This window comes from Notechis scutatus, chromosome 12 (genome assembly GCF_049901735.1).
Source record: "Notechis scutatus isolate UNSWTSFEM ecotype Mainland chromosome 12, rNotScu1.2, whole genome shotgun sequence".
Classification (NCBI taxonomy): Eukaryota; Metazoa; Chordata; class Lepidosauria; order Squamata; family Elapidae; genus Notechis; species Notechis scutatus.
The window spans coordinates 12,534,013-12,553,436 of record NC_142020.1 but is presented as its reverse complement, the minus strand read 5'-3'; the positions used below and the strand labels follow the sequence as shown (position 1 = coordinate 12,553,436).

The following is a 19,424-nucleotide window of genomic DNA, read 5'->3' as shown; positions in this document are numbered from 1 at the left end:
CCCCAAAGGTCAAACATAACCCTGATGCGGCCCTCAATGACATTAAGTTTGACATCCCTGCTCTAGGACCTCAAGGTAACTCACTCAGAGATCTTTTGTGTATCTTGACAATAACCAGCGTCTTGCAGGAGCGTCTCCTAGGTTGAGAAAGGGGAACCCAGAGAATTTCTAGGAGGGTGATTTGAATCTGGTTTTCCCCAGTCAGAAAGTGCAGCACCATCCCACTCCATTCCACTTGTCCTCTAGATCAGGAGTCCCCAACTCCCGGTCCGTGGACCACAGCACTGAACCACGGCATGCCAGAAACCAGACTGTGGAAACAAGTGAAGCCCCATCTGCGGAATGCAGGCAGCATGCGAAACCATGGCTCCTCCAGTCCGCAGAAAAACCTCTCTCCATGGACTCCATCCCTGGTGCCCACTCCTCTAGATTTCTCTTTCATTTTGACATCAACAATACCAATAGCACTTAGACTTCTATGCCGCTTCACAGTGCTTTACAGCCCTCTCTAAGCCTAAGCAGTTTACAGAGTCAGCCTCTTGCCCTCCAAAATCTGGGTCCTCATTTTACCCACCTTGGAAGGATGGAAGGCTGAGTCAACCTTGAGCCTGGTGAGAATCAAACTGCCAAATTGCTGGCAGCCGGCAGTCACCAGAAGTATCCTGCAGTACTGCATTGTAACCACTGCGCCCCCGCAGCTCAACAACATCTCCTTGCTACATGGTTTCAAGGAATACTACTTTTAATGTATAGCATCTATAGGTTTCAGCAGGAACACTCAAAGTCAATTCCAAAGAACAGGTCATTTCGAGAGTAACAGGTTTTTGGATCACATCTATGAAAGGAAAACGTGGAGATAAAGCAAGCTTTCTATAGATTTTAAACTCGGCCCCATTCTTGGTCTCTTAATTCCTTCCGTTGGAGCTTCCCCGTTTGGGATTTTGGTAGCTTCTGGACAAATTCCACCTATTAAAGACAGAAATGTGCAAAACAAGAGCCATGTAGTGTAGATCTTGATGAGGTTGTCTTTCCAACCTTGAGTACTGATCAGTGACGAATACTCTGGAATCCATTTTTTTTTCAACTCAGTGCCTCTTTAAATTGGTTGGAACATCAACGCTGAGACTTCGATTGCTAAAAGAAGGCAAACCAATTTTCCAGAGAGGATGCAATGGCCAACGTTTCCTATCACGAAGACCAGTCTCATTTCTTTTCTTTTTTTTTTTGAAGTAGCCATTAAATCAGAAAAATATAGCAAGTGACTAGGTTTCCAAAGAAGGGAGATCTTGTCATTGGATTTTGAAACGATCACTAGCAGAACAATCGTTTAAAGAGGAGCAACTCTTGACATTTTATTCATTGTCATTCATAAAGTCAATTGTTAATGAATGGACCTGTATCATGTCAATATTGTCAACATTATTATTGAGGGGACTAGATATGTCTAGTTCAACAAAGAAAAGCAGTAGGGGTGATAGGGTAGCAGTCTTCCAATTTTTGAGGGGTTCTAAAAGGGACAACTTATTTTCCAAAGTGCAAGAGGTCAGGACAAGAAGTCATGGGTGGAAGGAACAATTCATCAGTGGAATGACTTACATCTGGAAGCTGTGAGTGCTCCATCACTGGAGGTTTTCAAGAAGAGAATGGACAGCCATTGATCCAGAATTTTATGGGGTCTCCTGATCAAGCAAGGAATTGGACTGGAAGACCTTCAAGATCCCTTCTAAACTCTATTATTCTAATATTCTATTTTCAGTTCTGTACCATTGGGAGCAATAAGGATGCTCAGATTCATATTCACACGTTCAGGATTTTTTTCCCAGCACACTTCCAATATACAGTAGGAATAAATACTTGCCTTTCTTGGGTATTTGTAAGGAGCAGTCATTTTTTTCACATGTCCCTGAAGTTCCATGATTAATTTCTCCTTGTTGTGTGTTGCGTAGTCCGAAGACAACACCACAAATGCCTTTACTACCTAAAAAGCAAAGGTGGAAAATTCCCAAGTAGCCCAAAACAATGATTGGAGTTTTTTTTTTTAATGTTTCCTATCACTCCTCAAACTTTCTAAAATTCTCAGAAATTTAATTCCAGGGTGCATTTATAGAAGAAAATAACAGAATAACAGATATAAGGAATATAATATCATATATTCTATTTAGACCATCGTTCTTCCCAAGGTGAAAGGTTCAAGTTTTCATCTCAGAGGAATCTTACAGAGCTAGGACATGATTTAGATCCTAAGCACATGATCTTTACGATTTATATTGTTTTATTTAGTTTCCCAGTATGACTTATGTTGATTGCTTATTTAGTATCCTATGACTATCACTTAGGATTTAGATATAAATGTGTTTTTATGATGACTATGATCATGATTTATCACTTATAGCTTTTATGTACACTGAGAGCTTATGTACTGAAGACAAATTCCTTGTGTGTCCAATCACACTTGACCAATAAAGAATTCTATTCTATTCTATTCTATTCTATTCTATTCTATTCTATTCTATTCTATTCTATTCTATTCTATTCTATTCTATTCTATTCTATATTCTTTTCTATCTTATCCTATGCTATTCCATTCTATTCTATTCCATTCCATTCCATTCCATTCCATTCCATTCCATTCCATTCCATTCCATTCCATTCCATTCCATTCCATTCCATTCTATTCTATTCTATTCTATTCTATTCTATTCTATTCTATTCTATTCTGTCCTGTCCTATTCTATCCTATCCTATCTATCCTATCCTATCCTATCCTATCCTATCCTACCCTACCCTACCCTACCCTACTCTACTCTACTCTACTCTACTCTATGATTTAGAAACTCCCCCAAGTTCGGTTCTGTTCATTTCATACTGACTAAAATAGATGGAAGTCAGCCAAATCTGATTTTTCCCAGCACGACGGAACAAACTTTCCAAAATAGCAGATTTCTATTCAGTATTACAACCTCCATCAACTCTGAGAGGCAGAATGGCGCAGTGGTTAAGGCATTGAACCACGAGCTCTAAGACGGACCCAACTTCAACCATGAAGCCTCATTGAGTGACTCTGGATCTCTCACTCTCTTTCAATCTCAGCTGTCATGATGAAAGGTAATTTTTTTGGGGGGAGGGGCGGAAATAGAATTGGAGGAAGGAATGTTAGTCTTGCCACCTTGAACTTCTGGCAGAAAAGCCAAATATGAATCTAATTAAAACAAAAAGGAACAAATACCTTTTACCAAGCTTGGGTTCAAGTCCAACTTAATGTTAGTGGGTAGAGATTATTGCTGGCCTTCTTACCTCTCCTCTGATTGGATCGGGACTGCTAACGGCAGCAACTTCTGCTACCGCGGGATGTGTCAAGAGTACATTTTCCACTTCAAATGGTCCGATACGATACCTAGGAAAAAAGGGATCGAAAGCTGTCAATACTGGGGAAATGTATACCTTTATAAGCTAGAGGCAAATGGTCCTAAAAATCTACTGTGGATGGACAAATTTGGAACATAAAATATGCAGTGACTCTTCAATCTGTACACAATATTCTGCCTTCTAGATCCACCCAGTAAAGAATGACAAGTTGTTCTTGACTTATAGCAACAGTACTTGGATTTATATACCGCTTCCCAGTGCTTTCCAGCCCTCTCTAAGTGGTTTACAGAGTCAGCCTTTTTGCCCCCAACAATCTGGGTCCTCATTTTACCCACCTCAGAAGGATGGAAGGTTGAGTCAACCTTGAGCTGGTCAGGATCGAACTTCTAGCAGTGGATAGAGTTAGCCTGCAACACTGGATTGAAACAACTGCATCCCTCCCTCCCTCCCTCCCTCCCTCCCTCCCTCCCTTCCTTCCTTCCTTCCTTCCTTCCTTCCTTCCTTCCTTCCTTCCTTCCTTCCTTCCTTCCTTCCTTCCTTCGCAATAATAGACTTATATACTGCTTCACAGTGCTTTCCAGCCCTCTCTAAGCAGTTTATAGAGTCAGCCTCTTGCCCCAACAATCTGGGTCCTCATTTTACCGACCTCGGAAGGATGGAAAGCTGAGTCAATCTTGAACTTGGTGAGATTCAGTCTGCCAGATTGCAGGTAGCTGGCAGGCAGCAGAAGTAGCCTGCAGTACTGCACTCTGACCACTGTACCACTACAGCTATAACCACAATTTAAGCCAACAATTTCCAGTGAGGCAGTTGTTAAATGAGTTTTGCCTCATCTTCTTTTTTTTTTTTTGCCGCAGTTGTGAATCACTACACTTACTAAGTGAATCTGGCTTCCCCCATTGATTTTGTCTGTCAGAAGCCAGATGGGAAGGTTACGAATGGTGATCACATGACCTCAGAACACTGCAACAGTCATCAGTATATGCCAGTTGCCAAGGGCCCAAATGTTGATCACGTGACCACAGAGATACCGCATCTGTCATAAGTGTGAAAAACAGAAGTCACTTTTTTCGGTGCCATTGTAACTTTGAAGGTCACTAAACAAATGGTTGTAAGTCGAGGATTATCTATATGTCCCATGTTAAAAAATATTCTGTTTTTTCCTTCTCCTTTATTTTGAGCGTTAATCTATCCATCTCTGCACATTCCAATATTTTTTTATTACACTTTCATCTGCCGTTTTACCAATGGTTAACTAACAGAAACAGAAGTTAGAAACTCAACAATTTAAGAGAATGATTAACTATACAATGTAGGTTTATTAGAATGGATAAGCAATTATTATATACTTTATTCATTAAACATGAAGCTCAGTTAACTTAACATTTAAAAATGTATCACAAATATTATTAACTGGTGCTGATGGTTGATTGTTATCATCATCATTATTATTATATACTTTATTCATTAAACATGAAACTCGATCAACTGAACATTTAAAAATGTATCACAAATATTATTAACTGGCACAGCCTCCTGGGTATCGACCAAGTTATTGTTCTTATTCTTATTCTTATGAATATTATTGTTGTTGTTATTATTATTATTATTATTATTATTATTATTATTATTATTCAAAATTAACTGTACCCAGACAGCACACTGTTCATGTAGATGTTGAGTGTTTATGTTTACTAAAGAAAAATGCATAAATAAAGCATTTTTTTTTAAAAAAGGACTATCTATTTGTCCTATCCTGCTGAGAAGATTGTTGCGTTTTCTTCTCAGAAGGTCAAATTACTGGGGGAAGAAGACCACTGATGTGGGCTAATGACCCGCAGGCAGGGATCAGGGGTGGGATTCTACCAGTTCGCACCTATTCGCTAGTACTGGTTGTTAACATTCTAAGCCGTTTGGAAAACCGGTTGTTAGAAGAAATTACTGGGCTAATCCTGTAAGGAAGGCAGGAAGGAAACATTCTGGTGTTGCTTACAGAAACTGCCTCTCCATTAACTCTTATTACATTCTTGGCAGGACTAGACTTCCTGTCTCAGGAACTTCTCTGGAGTATTTTTCCCCTCCTTTGCTGGTACTTTGCTTGTGTGGAGTGACCATTGAAAAAAGTGACTTATGACCATTTTTCATACTTACGACTGTTGCAGCATCCCCACAGTCACAAGAAGCCAGGCGAGGAGATGCGTGCCTCGATGTGAGTGATGTTGAGTTGGCCACGCCCAGCCAGTAACATGACCACCAAGCCATGTCCACCCAGTCACATGACCACCAAGCCACGCCCACCAACTAAGCCACGCCCACAGAACCAGTTGTTAAAAATTTTGAATTCTACCGGTTCTGTCCGGCTCTACAGAACCGGTAGTTCTGAAGAGCGGCAGACACAGAACCAGTTCTGTGTCTGCTGCTGTTTTGGCTCACCCGCCCACGCAGCACTGCTCAGCTGTCCGCGTAGCTCAGCATGGTGTTAATTGCATGCGCGCACGACTTTTCATCTCAACTCAGATCCCCCGTTCAAATTCTAACTCAGGGTCTGACCTCAGTGGAAACACTATGAGAATGTACAGATGGAAGAAAAATCCGGGTGGACCACAGTGGTAAATCTTGGTACTGAAGAAAACCAGGTTCAGCTGTTTTGTTGTTTTTTTTGCACAGAGCTTTGGTTTGTAAGTGACATTTTGAGATTTAGCGCTCAACGTTCGCCAAATTGGAAGCTTCTCTTAACTCGGGAGTACGAAGCTATAAAAAAACAACCCACAGAAAGGAAACCAACCCAGATGAGTTGATGATATCGTCAGCTCGTCCGATAAACTTAAAGTAGCCATCTTCATCTATCACTCCTCTGTCTCCAGTGAGGAAAAAATCCCCGTGTGTTGTGGCGGCTGTTTTTTGAGGTGTATCCTGATGAGAACATTTCGGAAGCATACAATTAGCCATATAACCAGAGATGGTGAATTCAGCCAGTTCTGACCAGTTCTGGAGAACTGGTAGCGGAAATTTTGAGTAGTTCGGAGAACTGGCAAATCCCGCCTCTGACTGCCCCCCCCACCCATCAATTCTCTGCCTCCCATTGAGTCCCAGCTGATCGGCTGCATCTTCTTTGGTTGCCCTACACAGGAGAACGGAGCTGGAAAGCAGGTTAGTGGGGTGGGAATTGGATTTTGCAGTATCCTTTCCCCTGCCACGCCCACCAAGCCATACCAACCAAGCTATGCCACACCTGCCACACCATACCCACCAAGCCATGCCCACAGAACCGGTAGTAAAAAAAAATTGAATACCACCACTGCATATAACTACCACTTCAATGGAAATCTGTAGGAAGTGTGTCATTGGCCACTGTGATGGGTTAGTAAAGATTTATTCCCCAAACAAAAGAAAAGGACCCAATCTAATTTACTCTCTAGACCAAGGGTGTCCAATCTTGGCAACGTTAAGCCTTGTGGACTTCAATTCCCAGAATTCCTCAGTCAATTCTTGTTCCTTTAGACCAGGGATATCCACCTGTGGCGACTTGTGGACTTCAACTCCCAGAATTCTGGGAGTTGAAGTCCATAGGTCTTAAAGTTGCCAAGATTGGACGCCCATGCTTTAGACATATCTGGGACTTTTTTTTTTTTTTTTTTGCAGGGAGGGATTAAGAATTCTAAAAACTATGAGTAAAATTAAGGACGATTGTGACACATTCTCCAATTTCTATTAAATAAAGGAGCTCCCCGGGACTTAGAGAATACGGGGATTTTCCCAAGATTTACTTACAATGTACTGAGTGAACAAACCAAGGGGTCTTTCAGGTTTGATTCTGATCGCTATTTCACCTTCTTTTCCATGAGGTAAAATATTGGCTTCTTGGTCTACAATCTAGGGGGAGGGGGAAAAGTCACTCAACCACTGGCTTTTATCTGGATATACAGGTAATTAGAACAGAACAGAATAGAATAGAATAGAATAGAATAGAATAGAATAGAATAGAATAGAATAGAATAGAATAGAATAGAATCTATTAAGAATAGAGCAGAACAGAACAGAACAGAACAGAACAGAACAGAACAGAACAGAATAGAATATTTTATTGGCCAAGTGTGATTGGACACACAAGGAATTTGTCTTGGTGTAAATACTCTCAGCATACATAAAGAAAATCTCCGAGTTACAACCACCAATTAAATGATTGTTTAAAATTACGACACCACTGACAAATAGTGAACTTATGACTGTTGTACAATCCTCATGGTCACGTGATCAAAATTCAACTTTAAGTTTTTCTTTATTTTATTTAAAACACTTACATTCAATTCATTTTTCATTTAACGGTGTGTCGTCCGGTTACAAATATCTTGTGCCATAACAATTACATTTTATAACCATGTTCATTATTTTATTATTTTATTAATTATATAATTATATTAATTTATTAATTATATATTAATTCTCTATTCTGATCATATTCATATCATATTAGTACAAATTATTTCTGTAACTATAACATTTATCTTCTTTACGTATTCAATTCTATTAACATGTTTTCTGTATTTCGGTGGTCTAATAATTATTTCTAGCTTTCATAGTTTTTCTCTAGCCATTGATTAAAAGAATTCCCATGTCTGATAATATTCAGGTGGTTCCTTCTCTTTAATTGCAAGTGTTAATCTGTTCATTTCTGCACATTCTAGTATTTCCCTTATGACAGCCTCTTCTGTCGGCAACTTTTCATTTTTCCAATTTTGTGCAAATACAATTCTAGCTGGGGTTACTACATGGATAATTAAATATATCTTATCCTTACTATAAGTTTCTGGTATGACGTGATCAAAATTCAGAGGCTTGGCAACTGTATTTATAATGGTTGCAGTCTCCCAGGATGATGGGATCCCCTTTTGTAACCTCCTGACAAGCCAAGTGTCAACTCATAAAATATTTCTACGGTCTTTTTAGAGTTGCCAACAGAAAGGGAGGGGGGAGCAGTGCAGCAGCTTGCAAATTGCATTCCATAAATGTTTTCAAAGATAGTCACTAGGTGACTGAAGTTTCTGCTGCATAAAATTCTAACTGGAGAGCATGATTGATGACTCTGGGCTATGGATGTGTCCCATTGGAGCATATGAATTATGATACACCCAGGGGATGGGAGGAAAACCAGGGTCAAGGGTGACAAGGAATAATGTGTCTCAGAGTCGGCTACACCCAGGCAGTGCCAGCATGTTAACTCCCAATAAATCCTTTTGAAGTTTTGGAAGTTTGGCTCGAGACTCATGATTTAAAAGGGGGTAACTGCTGGAGCCCTGACACAAAGAAAACCAGCTTCACTGAACAACCGTGTCCCTAACTTAACAACGGCAGGAATTCACTTAACAACCTTGGCAAGAAAGCTCATCCAATGGAGCAGAGCTCACTTAACAACTGTCTCACTTAGCCGTGGAAATTTTGAGCTCAGTTATGGTCGCAGGTTGAGGGCTGGCTACAGGGGTGGGCTTCAAATTTTTTAGCAAGGGTCTCTCTGCTCTAATGACTAGCCGGGTAGGTGTGGCTGGGTGATCATGTGGCTGGGTGGTCATGTGACTGGGTGAGCGTGGCTAGGTGGTCATGTGACTGGGTGGGTGTGGCCAACACAACATCACTTCTTTGCCCTAAGTACCTAAAAAAGATATATACCCAAAATTTGTTTATTATTTCATGCATTTAATACTTAAATAAAATACTTGGTGAAACCGGGCTTAATAGCAGAGACTGTGAGAGGGATCTTGGAGTCTTGGTGGAGTTTCTGGTGAGTTACATAATTCTTATTATTTGGGGATTAATCCCCTCGGAGGCTAGTGGTTATGTTATCTGATTTTCTCCATGGCTCTCCCTCACAAGCGCTGAGTGGATTGTTTATCTAGCTTGTAACATTGTTTACAAGGTGTGAAATGCTCTTGGCAGAATGCCCAGAAGTTCAATTAAGCCTATGAAGAGCTTTCCCTTGCTGCTTGTCTTTCTGAGTTTATTGGGGGCTCTCCGAGCTCCGCAGAGTCTTAGCTAGAGGCTGTCCTGAGCCCCTGCGTGTCCCCAGCAGTCCACCCCTGGCTGGCTACCTGTAATCCAGTTTGAGAGGCTGAATGTGTTTAATTTGAAAATTAATACAAAGAAGGAGATTGAAAATACCAACCTGGACATCGTAAGGAAAAAGGGCTTTTCCCATTGTGCCAGGCTTAATTTTCATTTCTTTGGAAACCGAACAAATCGATCCCTATACAAAAGAAAATTACTTTGTAAGAAATACACGCACATACACACAAACACACACAGCCTCCTCATTTTTTCCCATGGTTTTAGAAACACATACAATTTGGCCCACACATATTCACAGAGAAATCTATTTCAATAGGTTTACTCACAAAGAAGTATGAAGAGGACTGTAATTTCACCCCCATCGTGCTTATTCTTGTCAGTTATTTTGTGACATCAGTAAATCATTTTAAACAATTAGAACTGGGTTCCTAATCACCTTGTCTATTTTTTCCTCAGTAGTGTCTATAGTTTACTGTCCCAAAACATAAAATATTTGCTCAGTAGGAAACATTTGAAACATTAGAAGCCAAAAGCTACCAAGCTACTACAGACATGTCAATTATATATATAAAAAAATTCTTTACTCTTCTACAGGTAAAACAATATTCCGTCCTCTAGAGCAGTGTTTCGCAAACTCAGCAATGTTAAAATCGATATATTTCAATTCTCAAAATTCCCCAGCCATCCATGCTAGCTGGGGAATTCTGGGAGTTGAAGTCCGCACATCTTAAAACTGTTGAGGTTGAGGAACAGTGCTCTAGAGGTAGCTGGGAGTTTTACAATGTTTTAAAATAATTGTGAGAAAGTCATTATAAATTGAATAGAACATACAGCTTCTGTCTGTCCATATAGTTCATAGATGTCCAGTCCTGTCTTGTTCTTCCATTCTTCTATCACTTCAAGACTTATTGGTTCCCCTCCACTTATACAGTATTGGAGACTCTTGAACTTGTAACTTAATGAGAGCATACACAAGATTATTAAGAAAGTGGACATTAATATTCTGGGGCAGGTTATAAACAAAGCATCAAAAGAATTCTGCTAGAAGTATGAGGCTCATTTTAGGAACCACTAACTGTAAAAGAGTAAGCAAAACTAGGGAGTCGGGGTTAAGTGTGTTATCAACTTAGAATCTTTGCATTCTCACAAATGATCCAAGGTTAACTTCTCCTGATTTCCATTGACCCTCAGGAGCAGATTAGAATGATAAGCTTCAAAGTGGGTTCTGAAAGGAGGTACATCCTTGCATAAACATAGTTTTTTTTAATGTCGCTTCCCATCATACCTGGTGAAATCTTCCTTCAAGAACATGCGAAAGACGGTAGGAGGACTCAGGAAAGCGGTGATCGGAAATTGGGAGAGAGTCTAAAAAGGATATATGTGCACAATAAGAAGCCAAGCAAAGGTTGTGCACGAATTACACACTGAACTAATCCAAGGGTTGATAATAAATTCAACATTTAGGCTAATTGAGTTGGGTTCTAGCCCAAATGAGCTGATGCAAAGAAATGATAAGACACAAAGGTGGAGTTCAAGATACTTGACCTGTACTCCTAATGGGAGATGTATCTGGGCATCTTTTGGGCTGGAGCATAAAGGAAAATACTTGTGAGCATAGCTTGACTTCTGGGACATGCAGTTTTCATGGTTTGCTATTGTTTTACAGTATAAAATGTTGTAATTTTATAAATTTTATATTTTTGTGCTTTTATAAATTTTACCATTTTATACTTTTATATTTTTATAGATTTATAATTTTATAATCTTTTATAATTTTAATTTTAAATTCCATTTCTAACATGTTCATTCTCATACACTGTTTCATATTTTGATACTTATTTATTTTTTATTTGATTTATTTGATTTGATTTGCCAATTGTTTACAAGATAATAAGTATAAATGTATACATAGTTGTGAATACATGAAATGGGTACATATAAGAAAAATAAAAGAATAAGAGAAACAATAGGACAGGGACGGTAGGCACGTTGGTGCGCTTATGCACGCCCCTACAGGCCTCTTAGGAAAGGGGTGAGGTCAATAGTAGACAGTCTAAGGTTAAAGTTTTTGGGGTTTGGGGAAGAAACTACAGAGTCGGGTAGAGTATTCCAGACATTGACCACTCTATTGCTGAAGTCGTATTTCCTGCAATCAAGTTTGGTGCGGTTTACTTTGAGTTTGTATCTATTGTGTGCTCTTGTGTTGTTATGGTTGAAGCTGAAGTATTCACTGACAGGTAGGGCATTGCAATGTATGATTTTATATACCATGCTTAAATCAGACCGAAGACGGCGTAATTCAAGGTTTTCTAGTTCAAGAATTTCAAGTCTGGTGGCATAAAGTATTCTACAACGAGTAGAGGAGTGGAGAACTCTTCTTGTGAAATATTTCTGGACTTTCTCAATTGTGCTAATATCAGATACTGTACACCAGATAGAGTCCCTCTTTGAGGGAGATGGGCGATCCAGAATTGTGGAATATCAATAAATATATAATTAAGTGTACAGTATCAAGCAACTCAACAAGGATGGAGCTAGGTTAGAACCTGATAAATAATATTCAAATATTGGTTGTGAGTTACCCAGGATATGAGGTAGGTACAGAGGTGGCATTCAGCAGGTTCTGACCAATTTGAAGAACCGGTAGCAGAAATTTTGAGTAGTTTGGAGAACCGGTAGTGGAAATTTTGAGTAGTTCGGAGAACTGGCAAATCCCACCTCTGACTGGCCCCGCCAACCCCATCTATTCTCTGTCTCCTGAGTCCCAGCTGATTGGCTGGCTCTTCTTTGGTTGCCCTGCACGGGAGAATGGAGCTGGAAAGCAGGTTAGTGGGGTGGGGAGGGAATGGGGATTTTACAGTATCTTCCCCTGCCACGCTCATCAGGCCACACCCACAGAACCGGTAGTAAAACAATTTTTTGAATCCCACCACTGGGTAGGTGGCCATATAGGTTCTGCCAATGAATAAAGAAGCATGAGAAACTCTTTTCAAGAAACGTCATCTTACTCTTAGGATGGTTGTGTTTTCTAACATTGGTGAGTTATGGATGAAGACGCAGGTTCCCAAAACCCATGGATCAAAAAATGAACCCAGGGCAGCCACCACCCAGCTCGTATCTGCTGTGCTCCATATAAGGTCCGAAGAGGTTGTGTACAACCAAGATCTGATAAAACAAAGGAAATCATTGTCAGCTTTGGAAGCCATATGGAGGCCAGACGCTTCCACACTGCCACTTTCTTGAGCCTGGGAAAGTGGGAGGGGGGAATTCCTTGGAGTGTATGTGGTTAGACATAATAACATCCTTTTTCTAAGTCAAGGTCATGTTATGCTGTGCATAAGTGAGGGGAAGTCTCAAGTTGGGATAGGTGGTGTTTGGGGCATGTGATGTGATGATGGATGCAGGGGGTGGATTTGTAATTTTTACTTATTGCCAGGGAGCCTGGAAGTTTCAGATTTGGGATTCCCCAGATGTGCCAGTTTATGTCTGTCTCTTGAGTTATTTGTTAGATTGGAGGTTTTCTGGAACGCTGACAATCGTATTGAGGGCAGCAATTTGATGGTCCACAAAGCCAACCACTGAATATTAACCTGAATGGAAATGGAAGGAATGGAAGTAACTGATGAAATCGATGGAACGGAATTGACCTCTTGTCATTTGGCATTGAAGTCAACTAAATAGTGGACAGACATTCAATGAGATGAGTATGACTCAATGATTGACAAGTCGTATTCAAGGATATGGCCTTGAACGGTTGGCATCTTATAGCTGCTTGCATGCTTTTTTTTTTCATGTGCTATGCTTTTCTCTAGAAGGACTTTCGAAGAGCTCAGTTAATGTTAGCTTCTTCACCTTAATCATCATCATAACCATGTATACTAGGTTAGGCTGGAGGTTAGTGAGTAGCCCATGTTTGTTCATTAGATTTCATTCCTCCTGGGTTTGTGGGTGCTCCATCATGGGCGGTTTTCAAAAATAGACTGGTCAACCATTTGACTGGAATGGTGTAGGTCTCCTGCTTGAGCTAGTTGGACTAGAAGACCTCCAAAGTCCCTTTTAGCCCTACAATTCTACGATATTCTTATATCTAAAACTTTTGCATTTGTTTTTTTAAGCAGCCATGTTTAAAATCAGCTAACACAAAGCCTCTGAACATAACCGTATCACTTAATTATAATGAGGAATAGTCATATATTTGTCTATTATTTTTAATATCCAATATCCCTAACAATGAATTCACCATTATGAATTTTCACTGGGATTTTGAGGGAGCTTCTTTCATACCTTTGGCTAATGAGGGGTCTGAACCCCAGACTCCCTTGGGTGTGTTCAATCATCTTGGGAGCCCCGGTGGTTCCACTGGTGAAATAAACCAACATGGGATCATTCATCTTGGTTTTCGCACAAGTATGGTTGGCAGGTGCCTCTCTGTGTAATAAATAACATCCCAGCAATTGAAACGCATTAGGAAGTCAGATTATTGAAGCAGTCACATTCAACCCCTACCCCCACCCCATATGATAATAATACTGCTGGTTATCATATTGGTTATTGCTGGTTATTTATTCATCTATCCCTCTGTTAATATTCTGGCTTGAAGAAACTCTTTTTTTTAAACACGTTAACACTTTTAACTAAGGTTACTGATCCTTATTTAGAGTTGCTATGGATTGAATTTTGAAGTGTCTTTACGGAAAACAGGGGTTCTAATTTTGGATTCTTCCTCCCATCTTCAGTATAGGTAGGCCTTGACTTACAACCACCTGTTTAGCGATGAGTTTGGCGGCTTGGCCACTGACATATTTTTGACTGTTGAGGTCACCTTTTGAGACTTTCCAACAAGCCAAGTCAAGGGGGGAAGCCAGATTTGCTTAAGGACCACCCAATTCACTTTGTGGTCTTTCAATTCACTTTCACAATTCACAATTGCAGTCTTAAGGATGATCTGTCCTCCAGCATAAATCTAGATGGACCTCAAAATCATGTAACTTGGGGAGGGGGGATTTTTTTTTAGACAGTCAGGCTAAAACCAAACTGCCCTCTTGGTGTGTTTATTTCAGGCTCCACCAAGGAAAGATCACCACGTGAGGAAGGATATAGCTCATCAATTCACGATCGTGCATCCTGAGAAATAAACTCACCTGAGCAGCTCATCGAAGTTCAGCCATCCTTCTCGCTTGCCTTCAGAAGACACCAGCAGCTTGGTTTTGAGAGAGGTACACCGTGGGGTAACATAATCCACTGCAGATCCTAAGGCCTCTGTAGTGATGAGGCATTTGGCTCCCGAAGCTTGGAGTCGGTACTCAATGTCCTTAGCAGTTAGTTGCAATGTTGCGGAGATGGCCACAATTCCTGCAAAGGTTGATAAGGTAGGGAGTCTGTACTACTCATAGTCAAAGCAAATTCATCATTATCCTCTCCATTTAATGACCCCCATAATCAGTGGTGGGATTCAAAAATGTTTACCACCGATTTGGCGGGCGTAGCTTGGTGGGCACGCTTTGCATGCGTACATACGCTTTGCATGCGCCAAACACGCACTTTGTCAGTCTCCGCTGCTCATCGTCACTACCAGCTCGGCAGAACCGGGCCGAACCAGTAACACACCACCACTGCCCATAATCCCTTACGGGGTGGAGTCTGGGCAACTGAATGGAGCTGAGTGTTTACTGGCCGGATGCCCTTCCTGTCGCTGATGCGGAGTTTTTCCCCCAGCAGATATATTCTCATCGTGCCCAGAGAGAGAAATATCTGCCTCTACTTAGGATTGAACTCACAGCCTCCTGATTGTGAGGTGAGAGCAACATCTCTAGGCCACCACACCACTCTTGGTCAAAGCAAATTGGCGAGAGATAATTTCTATTTGGCAAATGAATGAATGAATGAATGAATGAATGAATGAATGAATGAATGAATGAATGAATCAAAGGAATTCAAGGTGCCCTAGAAGAGACGAAGGGACTCTCTTGGGCTCAGCCTGGTCATCTCCTGCAATTATTTTACTTCTGTTTTGTTTGCACTCTTTTCATGTCTTCCTTATTATTCTTGTAAGCCACCTAGAATAGGCGAGACAGGCAGCAAATCAATTTAACAGATAAAATAAATAAAAATGACGTGTTTTTTTTTAAAAAAAATTGACCTGTCCTAATGCAAGCCGTGATCACCAGCCACCATTCCGGAATCCGGGAGAGAATGACCAGGATTCTGTCGCCTTTGCGTAGTCCACATTGGTCGGTGAGGATATTGGCCACTTTCCTGGAGTGGAGCCCCATCTCTTCAAAGCTCCATCTGACCTCACCTCCTCTTCCATTGATCCACCACAGGGCTGGGTTGGGCAACCTTTTTCCATCCTACAAAATGGATCCCCACAAAGCAGAGAGAGACATATTTACTCTTCTCTTAAAGCTGCATTAATATTAAACGTTTCTGTGCAAGCACAGCCTGATGGACAGAAACCGGTGTGGTAGCTGACTTTGGACTGCTAGCTTAGTTCAATACCCTCTGTCCATATTCCAAATGAGAATGTGTTCTGACCAAGGCTTCCGTAATTAAGCACACGCTTAGTTAAAACAACTCTTGTTTTATTTCAACGCTGGGAATTATTTTCATTCCCAGCCTGTAATGAGTCCTAAACAGTCCCTCAAGATAAGCACCCACCTTTCTTTCCTTTGAATTGCTGCCAACAACTAAAGTGCCAAATGAATTATAAAAAAACAACCGAAGGACGAAGTCCACACAGAGCTTCAAGGATTAATCCTAACAGAACGAATGACTTTGCTTCCTGCAAAGGTTTCTTCACCTTTGCCTGACTTTTATACCTTATGGGAGGGGCAATCACCTCCCAGCCTTACTCCCGAGTCACCCCTTTTGTCTTAGCTGTTCTTCCTTCTAGCAGTTCTGCGCATACGCGCACTGGGAACTGGCTCCCCTGGGTCCTCTGCCTCGCTGCTGCCAGACTCTGAAGGCTCCAGAGGCATCACCCCACTCCCAGATGGTCCTCCTGGCCCCATCTCCACCTCATCCCATCTCCAGACTCCCGGACAGGTCCCTGTTCTTCCCCACTGTCTGATTCCGCTGCCGTTTGCACCGCCTGCCGGCGAACCACAACAGAATGGGACAATTCACCGTAGGCCAACTCACCATGGCCAACTTACTGTGGGACAATTCACCACAGGACAATTGAACAATTCAATTTAATCGTTTGAAATAAATTAAAAAAAATATTTTAATTTTGGTCCCTCCCATTTCATTCTGTCTCTCCTTTTGCATCCTTTCATGAATGATTCTAGGCTTTCTTTGATGTTGGTGTAATTTTTGTCCCGCGGCGACTTGGCCGTGGCAAATTGTCATAGACCCATTCCGAATGGGGCTGTGATTCCTGGTGGCAGCTACAGATCACCCTCGACTTACAACCACAATTGTGAACAGTGTTTCTATTGCTAAACAAAGCGATTGTTAAGGGAGTCACGCCCGATTTTAGACTTTTTTTTTTTTCATCATGATTGTTAAGAGAATCACAACAGTTCAGGAAATCATGTGGTCATTAAACACATCCAGCTTCCCTCATTGTCAGAAGCCAGCTGGGAAGGTCATAAATGATGATTTTATTGTCTGTCTGTCTGTCTGTCTACAGTATCTATCTATCTATCTATCTATCTATCTATCTATCTATCTATCTATCTATCTATCTATCTATCTATCTACATTATCTATCCATATCTATCTATCTATCTATCTATCTATCTATCTATCTATCTATCTATCTATCTACATTATCTATCTATTTATCTATCTACATTATCTATCTATCTATCTATCTATCTATCTATCTATCTATCTATCTATTATCTATCTATTTATCTATCTACATTATCTATCTATCTATCTATCTATCTATCTATCTATCTATCTATCTATCTATTTTATTTGCCGCCCATCTTGTATCCAATTACTCAAGGGGTCCTTGGTGCTCTCTGACTTTGCTTGTTTTCTTGCAAATGTTTCATTACCCAAACAAGGTAGCATCATCACCTAGCACTGCTGATGTTACCTAGTTTGGATAATGAGACATCTGCAAGACAAACAAGCAAACTCAGAGAGGACCCCATAGTCCTCCCTCTCCTCCTCCACAAACCCCTCTCCCTTCCAACCCTGATGTGGTTACCTAGCCAGGTAATGAAACGTCTACAACAAAATAGTGAAGTGTTTGTGTCGCAAAGCCCATTCAGAGCGATGGCAATACTTTTAAAACAAAGAGAGACCTTACTAAAAAGAGGCAATATTTTTTACCTTTTCTATTTGAGTCCATTTATCCAGCACATCACTGGCAAAGTTAAAATACTCTGGTAGTTGGTCCTGTCCCTGGCTTATAGCTTTGTACTGTGCAGATATAGGAGAGCTGAGATATCTGGAACACCTTGGAAATAATCTGGGGATCTTTTTCCATATCGTGTAGAAAGCAAGTGAAGTTTTCATGGCTGGGAAAAAGTGGGGGAAATGCAGTGGTGTTAGCCAATATTAGCTTCCAGAGACTTAATCTGCAAGACTGAAGGAGATTAAAAAGGACAAGATCATAGTATCAAAATCAGCGGGGGAAATCAAAGTTCTTCAGAAGTATTTCTTGTTGCAAGTTTTTATAATCGCCCTGTCAAATAAACATGTTTGCTGTTGAAAGCGTCGAAGACTCAAGAGAATGAAGGGACGTGGTTTATCATGTTTGGTGCGTGTATAAAAAAAAAAAGCCAAAAAGAAAATACAGACACAAATACATATATATTAATTCAGAAGATTTTGGAGATTTAAAATACAGCTGAATCCAGAATCTTTTCTTTTTGGGACTATTATATGCTCAACAGTGGGAGGATTCAAGCATATCCACAATGGAGGAAATGGTTGATGAAGATGATGAAACTTGCTAAATGAACATCATCTGCATTTATGGCTGGCTGCCCATCCTTTATAGACTTGGCATGAAATGGAAAATCATGCACCTATGACTTGTGGGTTTTAAGGATTAGGGGGGGAAAAAGGATAATTGAAAAAAGTGACCTCATTGAGTAAGAGATAATTTTGTAATTGTACTTATATTTTCAAAGGAAATTGAACCCTCCCATTTTCTTCTCTCATCCATCCCCTCCCTCCTTTCCTCCTCCTCCCTTCCCCTTCTCACCCATCTCCTTTCCTCTTTCCTTCCTTTCCTCCCTCATCCATTTCCTTCCTTCCTCCCCCCTCCCTTTTTCCCTTCTCATCCATCTCCTTTCCTCTCTCTTTCTTTCCCTCCCTCATCCATTTCCTTCCTTCCTTCCTCCCCCCTCCCTTTTTCCCTTCTCATCCATCTCCTTTCCTCTCTCTTTCTTTCCCTCCCTCATCCATTTCCTTCCTTCCTTCCATCCTTCTTTCCTTCCTTTTATATTAATTTGTTTTTTTCTGTTTTCTGTATCCCTTTTTAAAAATGTACATAAAAAGGGGAAGAGTTGAAGGACCAAGTTGGGACTTTTGAAGAAAGCCTTTCTCTGCGGCTGCTAAGAGTCAACAACAACTGGATGGCATCATTTCAGCTAATGTTGGCAATGCCCTGTTGAAGATGTGGGAGCAATTTGGGGAAGGAACATTTTAACTCAGGAAGCTAGTCCTTCCCCAGAGGCCATGCTACTACTAACCCACTTTATAACTTAAACAATAGGCGGGAAGACAGGACTAAATTTGCAATTTGGTTCAAGCTGAACATGGAACGTGAGGCTGATCCTCACACAAACTGACCTGCAAGATGTGCTAGTTTTGAAGAATCTGGTTGGAGAACTCAAAATTTGTGAAAATTCTTTGTAATGTTGGTTGCCTTTCCAAGTTGTCTGGCTGTTTCAAAATGGAACTCCGTTTTCTTTGGAGAAAACTAACTGGACAAGGTACCCCTTAGATATAAGTCCATGGTTGAGGGATACAGTGCAATCCAAAACTGCTCAGCGAGTCTCTCCTTTAATAACTGATGTGCTAGTAAAATA

General features: G+C 40.7%; 1 protein-coding gene across 2 annotated transcripts in view; it reads right to left on the bottom strand.

Moving 5' to 3' along the window:
• Nucleotides 1–724: 724 nt before the first annotated feature.
• Nucleotides 725–19,424, bottom strand: part of LOC113424078 (acyl-coenzyme A synthetase ACSM4, mitochondrial-like) — a 19,913-nt gene continuing 1,213 nt past the window's right edge. The window contains exons 1-14 of one of the 2 annotated variants that reach the window (XM_087942139.1): nucleotides 19,186–19,394; nucleotides 17,716–17,903; nucleotides 15,566–15,776; nucleotides 14,568–14,778; nucleotides 13,711–13,854; nucleotides 12,435–12,591; nucleotides 10,712–10,791; nucleotides 10,258–10,381; nucleotides 9,524–9,604; nucleotides 7,138–7,239; nucleotides 6,152–6,279; nucleotides 3,295–3,394; nucleotides 1,859–1,978; nucleotides 725–966 (exon numbers count right to left, since the gene is read on the bottom strand). In XM_087942139.1, coding sequence (XP_087798265.1) covers nucleotides 880–966; nucleotides 1,859–1,978; nucleotides 3,295–3,394; nucleotides 6,152–6,279; nucleotides 7,138–7,239; nucleotides 9,524–9,604; nucleotides 10,258–10,381; nucleotides 10,712–10,791; nucleotides 12,435–12,591; nucleotides 13,711–13,854; nucleotides 14,568–14,778; nucleotides 15,566–15,776; nucleotides 17,716–17,901 — 1,731 coding nt within the window. In that variant the 5' untranslated portion in view covers nucleotides 17,902–17,903; nucleotides 19,186–19,394 and the 3' untranslated portion in view covers nucleotides 725–879. Of the gene's footprint in view, nucleotides 967–1,858; nucleotides 1,979–3,294; nucleotides 3,395–6,151; nucleotides 6,280–7,137; nucleotides 7,240–9,523; nucleotides 9,605–10,257; nucleotides 10,382–10,711; nucleotides 10,792–12,434; nucleotides 12,592–13,710; nucleotides 13,855–14,567; nucleotides 14,779–15,565; nucleotides 15,777–17,715; nucleotides 17,904–19,185; nucleotides 19,395–19,424 lie in introns of those variants that run through there. The other variant, XM_087942140.1, reaches the window with a different exon arrangement.